This window comes from Magnolia sinica, chromosome 3, assembly GCF_029962835.1.
Source record: "Magnolia sinica isolate HGM2019 chromosome 3, MsV1, whole genome shotgun sequence".
Lineage (NCBI taxonomy): Eukaryota > Viridiplantae > Streptophyta > Magnoliopsida > Magnoliales > Magnoliaceae > Magnolia > Magnolia sinica.
Genome location: NC_080575.1, coordinates 123,470,321 through 123,480,931, shown reverse-complemented (window position 1 = coordinate 123,480,931; position 10,611 = coordinate 123,470,321). Strand labels below are relative to the sequence as shown.

The following is a 10,611-nucleotide window of genomic DNA, read 5'->3' as shown; positions in this document are numbered from 1 at the left end:
CGAAGATGGACATTGGACATTGCCAACGGCATGGGCATGTGTAAAATGCAAGCCTTAAAATCTTAAAGCGTAGTGTCATTATTTCATATTAGGAAAATCTTTGCTTTTCACTACAGACCCCACATCTAATATGCACGTGGTGCCTTTTCAATGGCAAGGGTTACAGGGGCCCTTGTTAACCAGGTTAAGAGGCAATTCATGCCCACTGCACCAAGCATGCCAATGTGGCATATGCCTTTGTCCATTTTCAATTGCTTCATATATGTTATATGTTATATGTAGAAATGTGCACAAGTGCTATCCTCTAGCTTAAGTGCTCACATGTCGTCAAATGTGTTGATGTTTTTTATGCCACATGCTACAATATGAAGTATCTCATGTCACATGTGCCACAATTCAACTTCAGTACTCCATATATGTCATGTGGGCAACATGCACCTGTTCAATTTCTAGCTGTCTCATATGCGCTAATTTGACATATTGCAATAATTAATTGCCAAACTAAAATTTTTAAAATAGGTCCAATTTTTTCTAAGAAAATCTAGTGAAAACAAATAAAATAAAATAAAAATACTATATTTCTTTTCTCACAGTTTATTGGAAATAAGGTTTCTTGCGAAACACTTTCTTTCTCAGGCTTTCTACAAATCCAAACTGTCCCTAAAGGGTGCAAATTCTTACAGTAAAATGAACTGGTTGAAGAATGCATGTTGCTGGAAGCAGGCATTTTGAGGGTGTATGTTGATGGGAGGTTGGCTTGGACCAGTCATCTTAGGCATCCCAAATGTTATGCATGGCAGTGAGAGTGGTGGACTAGTGGGATTCAACAGTCCGGCATGTGGGCCTGGCTGGAAAGATAATATGAGAGGTGGCTCTTAACCCTTTTCATTAAAGCCAAAGATGGGATGGCCCGATATTTCTACCCAGGAGGTCCCACTAGGTGGACAGTCTGTATTCAGCATCAAGCTTGTGTCTATCGCACTTAGGCAAGATGGGATCTTTTGGCTTGATATTTTGAACCAGGTACTCCAGGATCAAAAGACTGCATTGTTGCCGGGAGTGTTCTTTGCACGGTTAAATTGTCACATGTGGCAGCATTTAAGGGTTCGTTTGGATGCATGTCTCCAGTAAGGTTCTGCAGTGCTCAATTCCGAGAAGATAGTTCCATGAATACTCTAAAAACTTTCCTTCTCTGGAAGAATTTTCTATTTCAGGCTAGGGCTTTTTTGTCTAGTCTTGAAATCGAGTTCAAATTTTAAAATGAGTTTCAGAGCAATCCAAGTGCTGGAACCTTGAATTCCGTGTAACAAGATTTCACAAGAGATTTCTGCCCAGGTTTTGGTTTATGGAAGCAACAATGCGTCTGAGTTTGAGTTGAGTTGAATCGCTTTCAACTCACTTCCTCCAGCAGGCAAGGCAGAACTCCTGATAGTGTCTCGACGACATAACTGGCAGTCTAGTTTGATCTTGGGTTAGGATTTCAAAATGTACATGAGGAAATGGCGATGCAGCACCCACCTTAAGATCCATGCGGTCCCTACCTTCATCCTCATTTGGGAAATTCAAATTAGTAGGGGCCCAACCTTGGCCTTGGCCCAAAGATCACTTCGCTAGTTTGGGTCAAAGAAAGTTAGGCCCACATCAATCAATGCAAATGTCACCCTTCCTCGATCCCTGTTATCTAGCCCCCTTTAGTTTGAAAATTTTCAGGGGCATAATAGATGCACAAGGCATTTGAAAGAGAGCATAAAGGTGGTGCTCTACAAAAGTGAAATATGGTCCATCATCACCCAATTCACTTGCAGGACAAACACAGTTCAAACAGTTGCCGTGCACCAAGGGATTGCAATAAAGCTTCTACGTGTTGAATTATCAATGATCAAACTTAGATCTTCATCCAACACAAAAAGGATAACTCACCTGGGATGTTGATACGTGCCGTTAGTGATGGCAAATTTATTTAATGTTTTATGGAATACTTTTACAGAGTAGGCTTAGCTTGCCCACAGCGAGTGTAGGACCTCAAACACTACCACCTTATTGACACTACAAAGTTTCAAACAAGGAAGAAATCAGGTGCGTTGAATCGTACCCTTGAGAATGGTCCATTGCGTGTTGCTAGTGTTGAACCGAGGACCATGAATTTGCATCGACCCAGTCAAAAGCTATTGGACCAAGTAGAGCATCCGGGATTCCAAATGAACTGACCACTGACAGTACATGGGGTCTCAGTTCATTGCACAGCTTTGTCACCTCCTTCCTCACAACAACAGCATTGTCTGTTGATAGGTAGCCATATCGAAGAAATGACGTGTCCTCTTCCATGTTGATCAAGGCATACATGGACCTCAAGAGACCTAACACATTCTGCATAGGGTAAAAAATGCATGGTTGAGATTTAAATCGGAAGATTAATATGCGACCTCCTATTTGCCACAAAGAATCAGGCGTTTCAGTCAAACAAGACAATCTCCTGTTCTGGAATATCAGCCAGTCCAACAACTGGATACCTCACCTACAGGCACAGGTGTCAGGTGTGGGAACGGGTCAAGGTGTTGGACTTGCTTAACCAACAAATCTCAGTGCACAGGAAAACGTGGTGCATCTGTGTAATATTTTATACTTCTATTATTAACATATTTTTGTAATTTCTATTTTAAAATAAAACAACCTGAGTGCATCTGAGCTACCCAACCCAGATCCCATACCACTATGTCATATGCAACAACAGTATCACAACAACCTACCGTCCATCACTTGATGTTGTACCTGAATTCCCCACCGACTATCACTAGCCATCCGGTCTGACACGTGGACGAGACATGGAGTTGGAAGAAAACCAGGATATTTCCAGGATGATCGGATAATTATCACAAACAGTGCAGGGGATCTCTAGATTTACCTTCAATGGTCCAGCAAGCAGTGCCATCTCAGCTTCCAAGAAGGTTTGAAATACCGCTCGATCAGCAAAGGCTTTAGCCAAATCCTCCGCAACTTGATAACTCTGAAGCATGAACAAAAAAATCAGTGCACTAACAAGGAAATAAGATCCGTGGAGCATGGTCTGCTTTAGATAAAAATTACTTACCAGGATAACTGCATAATCTTTGCTTTCTCCCTGTGCCTGATACTGGGAAACTTCAGTAGCAAAACGCTTCAGTAAATCTCGTTCTCTTAAGCATAAGATCTCAGTCTGATACAGATTGACAATAAATATGAATATATACTTGGGCATGATGGTTATGCAGAACAGTTGGTTTAGTTAAAAATATATTACCTGGAATTGGCTACTCCTGAGATCAGAGCTTGTCAACTGAGCTGGAATAACAGGGCAAGGACCATTCATGTGTTCTAATCCCAATCCTTTAAATGGCTTCTTCTTCTTCTGAGCTGCTATGTATTCTGAAAGAAGTATCTTGCTAACCTGATCTCACACACCCAGGCATAAATCCCATGGCTTCAGATTTGATTAGAAGAAAACCCAACAAAGAGAAAATCATCTGAGAATACCTGTTGCATCAGTACATTATTGTCCCCCTCGAATGTGGATTGCACATCGAATTCACCCTTTAGATGTCCAATGCGGTTTTCTGTCTTCAAGCCTTGCCCTCCACAGGCTTCACGGCATTCCTGATACATAAATTGCAGAATTGGTATGTGTGACAATAATGGGATCAAAGAGTATAAATCTTCATAGCTATATGGCTTGTGACCTGAAGAGTCCTCATGTTATGCCAGGTGAATGTAGCCTTGAATGCACTAGAAAAAACATGTAAGATTTTGATAGATTCAGGGGTCCTCTGTACATATATCCTCTTCAGATAATTGGTTGCACAGCTCATAGCACATCTGCCGCACAGACAGAGAAATGTCCAAGTTAAGAGATACATGTACAACCAGGAGAAGATCCAATGTATTCAGCTAAAATAAGAAAATCCTAGAAGTCAGTGTATCACATTCCCAGCTAGAGGAAAATTTATTAAAAGAGAAGAAGAAGAGGAAGAAAGAAACTGTCTTTGTTACTTAAAAGGATTCATATGTATGGTTATGCCAGAGATGCAACCGCTAGTGCCTACCAATTCAGATCAACAGGAAAACTTCAGATATGTAATGAAGGAAATTCATGCAACTGCAATAAAATGCCCATGTGCATAAATATCATAATGTTCATTGCTGAAGAGCCTCAAAGCTCACCTTCTAGTAGAAGGATACATAAAACTTTCTTGTCAGGTGTGTGCGCAAATCATTTAGCACATTGGAAAAAGAATCTCAGCCTTCCACAGATCATTAGAAGGTGGAGAGTGAAGTAATTTGCACCTGTCTTTCTAAAAGTCCAGGGGTTCTCCACATCTCTAAATATCTAGCAACATTGAGCTTTTAGGCTCTTTCACCTCCAAACCAAACATTTATCTACGACAATACACAAAGGTAACCCAATAACAATAGCATTTTGCCTAGGGCAATTTCAGGAATCTAATACAAGAATTATGGAAACTGACAAGAGCTATCAAATTTTAGGCTGTGTCTGGTAGTAGGACAAAATATATTGTGGAAGAAACAGTTACTGCCAAGGTGTAATCATCACACATTTTCTTTCAGTTCTCATCATGTAGGAATCAAACCAAAATATTAAAAAGTTCAACAATTTATGGATTTTTCTTATCATTGACAATTTCACCATCTTCATCATTAAGAATGACAAATGAAGTGACAGGAAATAACATAATGATTGCACCTTGCGACAAATGTTCCTACTACTATATACTATCACACTATCAATTACCAAACAGTAAAGGTCCAAAATAATCTAGAATGACTTCTTTCAGGTATATCATGGTTGTAGTTTTTCACTCCACACTGAAACATTATTGACAGATGTTTAAGTGAATCTAATTTCAGGAGCTTGGTTAATCCAACAAACTCTAGGCAGCCCCCACATTGTTTGGAGGTGGACATATGGCTAAGAATATATTTCTTGGAGTGGGTTCAGTGTACAGTCCACTAGTCAAGTTAAAAGTAGGAATTTTTACCATTTTTGCATGTGGTAAATCAGAGAGGCATGAAAGAGAAATATGGACAATTCCTGATTAAAGTGTTCAGCATATTTCAAACTTTGCTTGTTACAATCTAGAAAAGCATGAGACTGACATGGGGATAATTCCAGAAGCACATGAAATTTAAATATACAAAAGCTACAGGTAAAAGAATTACGTCTTTGCAAGGAGAGGTAAGAGCCGCCTCTGATGACTTGGGTAGTCAAGCAATAGAACTTCAGGCCCATTTTGTGCAATAGAGAAAGCCCGCCGTGTCAGTGAGTATCTTATGGCAATTGCTAAACTAATCTGATAATCCAGACAAGATGAGGTAACTACACATGGTATACATTGCCCATCTACTTAAAAGGAGTACAGCAAAAGACACCTTCGCTTACTTTTGAAACATATATTGCATTGGCTGCAATGGTTACACGACCTGATGTCAGAGGCGCCATGAAAGCTGCAAATCTCTGAAACATATAAATATATGCATTGCTGGTTACAACGGGGACATTCAACAGACTAAATAAGCAGATCATGCCAACTTATCTTCTTTGCCTGTAGACTACACGGGAATGCAAAATCAAGAATAAATGAATGAGCATACATATTCAACGAAAAACTTGGAACTTCACTACCTGATCTGGATCTTTTATTGCACTTAGATATTGCCCATCCGGTGATACATCGGCAACACAATTCAGCAAGTTCTCTCGAGGGATCCGGACATTGTTAAACCTAAAAATGAATGAAGGCAGTAGTATGTGATTAGAGATAATTCATTAAAACTGTTCTATTAGTATCTACAACACTGGACACTGTCCTTTATGAAGAAGAGTATCACCAGAAAACATTTCCTACCAAATTCGACCATTATCAACTCCATTCAGGCCAATCTTATGACCACAATCAGCTATATGGATGTTTGGGCAAATGCTTCCATCTGAATCTCTGATCTGGACTATGAATGCGTGGACCCCTTGATTACTTCCATTTATATGTAGCTGAGAGAAAACTACTGTGTGTGTAGCATGCTGCAAAGGATTACCACATGATCATGTCAGAATTAATTTAAAGATTGCAGGGCAACCAAAAAAAAAAAGTAGCACAGATGATGATAAGTACAAAGATGCCTGGGCGGTGCCATTAAAAGGTTAAAAAATCAATTATGAACTTTTTACTCGGAATCAAGTGCTTGTGCAAGAAATCATCAAAATACTTCCTCACATTAGCAGCTCCACCAATCCAGTACTTCTGAGCTGATTCACAGGGGGTGTTAATAACAAATTCTCCAGTGTTTTTGTCGTAAGTGGCGACTGTTTCAATTCCTCGAACCTGATACCAACAATCCAAGACGTAATGTTAGAAACATAAGAATGATGGATGGAATAAGGAGCAATGTTCAGACCTAGTGATCTCAGAATCTCCACTTACATTACTTCCATGTCCCAATTCAGACATTGCAAAGCAGCCTTTGACCAGATAGTTTTCAGTGTCCTTCAACCACTTGTTATGATGACGCTTTGTGCCAAAGAACTGGATTGCACCACCCCTGTAATTCAGAAACACCTGCCTCAATATGCTAGCCACTCTAGTAAGTATGTCTATTATGTTCTATGTAAAGTTGCCTGACATCCTGATTTCCAGTAAGACATTGAATGTACCCACTTCCCCAACAACCCATTTGGATTACCTAGTTATTTCAACAAAACTAGGACCATATGCCCATGAATTCAGGTATTCAATTTTGCATAGCATTTCATGCCCTTGACAAAGAGGTAGAACAGTGATGCAGGGATGAACGTGATGAGGTCGATCACCGTCTTCCTCAAGGATAACTATTCCGAATCCACGGAGCTTCTCTGGACTCCTCACAGAGATTCCTCGAATCCACCAGGAAAAAATAGGAAAGAATATAAATAAATTCTAGAAAATTCGTAATTTGATTGATGAATGAAATAAACAAGCTTACAACCCTTTAAATGGTGATACTAAACCTTGGAAGAAGTTTTGGAATTAAACTACAACTAAAACTCCCAGAAATCATGATTTACTATAAATAGTAAACTTACTATTTATAGACGGTCGTGATTCCTACTAGTCATCATGGTTTTCGGCCAAAAATAGTGTCCTATTTGGCCTAACCATGTGATTCTCCTAATTATTCTAAGCACTTTTCATGTTGGACGCAACTCCTAAAGCCCAACGGATGAAGAGTTAACTAAAACTTACTATAGATAGTAAAAAGGGATATTCGACGGTCGATCTGATGGAATCTCGCAAGTTTGGCGTGCGCAACCACGGGTTAGGTGGCTAAAGTAGCTCATACTACCCCAAAATCATATATGGCATGCCGGATAGCTCATTCCGGTTTGTGAGATACGTTTGTTTTAAGGTTCTGACAGTCCAGATCACTTCCGCCTCCGATCAGGCCTTTTCTAGTCCATCTTGGCCATGAAATCATCCGCCACCCACTCTACATCAAAAAGGCAAAAGCAGTCGCTTTTCCTGATACAAACTACTTTCAATCACAAGAAAAGCCGATTTCCACCTAATCTGATATACACCGAAGTGTTGTAATTTGGTGATGTAAATAGCATGCGTAGCGTAACAGTAGTGTTTGGAGCACAGCATAGTGTCTACACTACGTAGCGTGTCCAAATAGCATTTTTCCTACAGGGGCTGTAGCATACACTACAAGCTATGCAGCATGCACTACACAGCTTTCAGTTATATCAGTTTTAATCTGTTAGTTTAAGACATGTTGTAAAATGGTTGTAACCCAACTTTCTCACACGTGGCAATGATATAGAGCTATCCAGACCATACAAATAGTGGGCCTTTTTGTAGACGGAGAATATATGTACATGCACCCATATTAGACAATCTTAACCATCCATAAATGGGCCTCCATGTATACAGCTAAGGACTTTTGAAATAATGTCAATTGTATATAACTCACATTATAAGAAAAGCTTTTAAAACATAAGGGTTTTGAAAGCCATCTTTCAAAGGGAGCGGATTAGGTGTTACCTGGGTAACACCTTAGCGTGTTACCCTTACCATGTGGGGCCCACTTTGATGATTGTGGGTAACACCTTAGTGTGTGTTATACTTACTGTGTGGAGCCCACTTTGATGATTGTGTTGTATATCCATGCCATCCATCCGTTTTTGCAGCTCATTTTAGGACATGATCCCAAAATCTAAGCACATCCAAATCTCAGGTGGACCACACCACTGGAAACAGTGGTGAATGACCATTATAAACTTTTTGTGGGCCACAAGTTTTGGATTAAGCCGATCTTTGTATTTTCCCTCCATCCAGGTCTGATTGACCTTATCACCACTGTTTCGATGGGCGTTCAATCACCACCGTTTCCTGTGGTGTGGTTCAACCCCTGAGATTTGAATCTGCTTAATTTTTGGGAGAACATCCTAAAATGAGTTGGAAAAATGGATGGACAGCATGGATATATTAAAAATCATCAAGGTGGGCCCCATGGTAAGGGTAATACCCGCTAAGGTGTTACCCAGGTAACAAATAATCTTCCCCCTCTTTCGACGCATGCACCCCTCTGGTCTCCCAAACCCTTTCTTTTGATTCACTTGATCCACAAAGCCCTTTAAAACACTTTTTCTTTTTTCTTTTTGTTTTTTTTTTTAATTCTTATTATTTATCATATTTTTCCTTTTCTTTAATTAAAAAATAGAAGTGTTGTGTTCTCTCGATCCACAAAGCCATTTAAAACACTTTCGCACTATTTAAATAACTGCACCAAACACAGGTTTGGCAATCCTTTATTAGAACCCATGGTGACATTCAGTTACATGAATCATGATTTTTCCCTCTATAAATTTCGAAATTTATAAATCATTATGATCTTTTGCAACCTGACCTCATATCGCAAGTCCTGGACAGCTGCTCTAATGGGGATTCTAGCCTATATGCACACCAAGAATCTAATTGTTTAAATTAGTACAGCCTGCTACAATCTGATATTTCAAACAAGTATATAATGTTCCTACTTCCTACCAAATAATTCAACCAAAATCTTAAAAAAACAAAAAATAAAACAAAAAACAAAAACAAAACATTCTCTCTTCACGACAGCGCTATCTCTTGACCCCAAATTCAACCAAATTAAAAAAGGATTTTTCATGAGTAATGAGTCCAAATTACTCATGTTTTCTAAGATTTACAAAAGCATAGAAAGTGCTCTAGCAAGTGGATTTAAAAGCTGTCCCTTTTTATTTTGACAACAAGGTATTATAAAATGCTTTGCCCGAAGGCCCTAAACTACTGCTATATCCACTCGAACCTGAATCCCATGCAACGGCCATCTTTCAGGAATCCAGATAGTTCATCCAGTAAATCCCCAAAATGGATGGCCAACAAGCCAAGAAAATTCCTGCCATCGAACAATGCCAACCATCTGATCAGAAGTATATATCGACCCTTGGCTATGTTGCTCTCAAACCGTTCGTTTTCAGCCAGCGAATTGGATGGCTATGATTGTCCCATGCCGGAATTCAATGTGGTGTGACCATCCACAGCGGTAACATCAGATTAACCGTCGGCATCCCCAGAAAGCGGACCCACCTATACATTTCTCACTCAAGAATCAAAATTTACCCAAATTAACCGCACAAATGGTCAACGGAATTAAGTATCCTACCAGAGAAAGAAATGCACGCCGATCTTAATTGCGAGGGAATGATCATAGCTCCCGATACACTCCAAGAACGATAGTTTCCTCAGCTCCGATTCAGGCCCTCTTCCTGTCAACCAACCATCGAAAACCCCTAGACTCGACAGATATCCGATCCTCTTCATCGTCATCTCCCTCTGCTGCTCCATCGACTGATTATAATCCGGTGCAATGAAAGTCCTCCCGCCTGAATTTCTAGGGCAGAAGAGCTTGCTCTGCACCATCAGCCCAAACAGCCAGTCCCGGTCCTCAACGTTGTGGCCGTCCATCAGACGGCGAAGATCTCGGACATCGAAATCGGACGCAGCGGAAATCTCCGGAGGAGAATACTGTAGACAAGTGGACGGCTCGAGAGATGGAAGATGTGGATGAAACGAAGGACGGTGAAGGTGCCTGGTTAGGATCGCTGTCCGCCGTGAGATCTGATCGGACGGTGAAGCTGATGCCATTGACGGAGGAGATTGAGAGATGGAATTGCAGTTGAGAGCAAGAGATAGAGAAAGTGGAGATTTTGAAGAGGGCGGGGATGCTGTGACGTTGGTGGCGGAAACTAGTTCTTGAGGGCTAACTTGCGCAGGTGTGTGAATGCGCGCCAGGAAACTTCCAAACAACGTATCCACGATGGTGGATTGTGCTGCATCTGCGTCCAATCCAAACGTAATCTGAATTTAAATCCTCGGATTTACTTATTTTATACTTACGTATCAAATACGGGTTTAGAAAATATGGGATAAACCAAATCTTTGCATTTATTGTAACTTTTACGATTCCATCCACCTTAACCCAACCTAATACAACTGTCCAAACAGGCCCTTAAAGATGGGAAGCCGATTAGATACTTTCGCCAAGTCGCTGCTGAGGTGA

At 40.3% G+C, this 10,611-nt stretch overlaps 1 protein-coding gene across 1 annotated transcript; it reads right to left on the bottom strand.

Annotated features, from left to right (window-relative positions):
- Positions 1-1,926: 1,926 nt before the first annotated feature.
- LOC131241107 (acyl-coenzyme A oxidase 3, peroxisomal-like) lies at positions 1,927-10,341 on the bottom strand. The gene is made up of 13 exons (XM_058239775.1): positions 9,715-10,341; positions 6,471-6,588; positions 6,264-6,371; positions 5,898-6,070; positions 5,675-5,774; positions 5,432-5,506; positions 5,212-5,342; positions 3,714-3,849; positions 3,511-3,630; positions 3,278-3,424; positions 3,089-3,193; positions 2,903-3,004; positions 1,927-2,367 (listed from the first exon to the last, which is right to left on the bottom strand). Exons 1-13 carry the CDS (start codon positions 10,194-10,196, stop codon positions 2,119-2,121), a joined length of 2,046 nt encoding a protein of 681 aa, XP_058095758.1. The 5' UTR covers positions 10,197-10,341; the 3' UTR covers positions 1,927-2,118.
- Positions 10,342-10,611: the final 270 nt, after the last annotated feature.

Coding starts and splice junctions, on each gene's coding strand:
- LOC131241107 (XM_058239775.1), bottom strand. CDS start 10,196: ATGGCATCAGCTTCACCGTCCGATCAGATCTCACGGCGGACAGCGATC. Junction 6,589..9,714: donor GGCGTGCATTTCTTTCTCTG/GTAGGATACTTA, acceptor TCTGAATTACAG/GGGTGGTGCAATCCAGTTCT. Junction 3,005..3,088: donor AAGATTATGCAGTTATCCTG/GTAAGTAATTTT, acceptor TTCATGCTTCAG/AGTTATCAAGTTGCGGAGGA.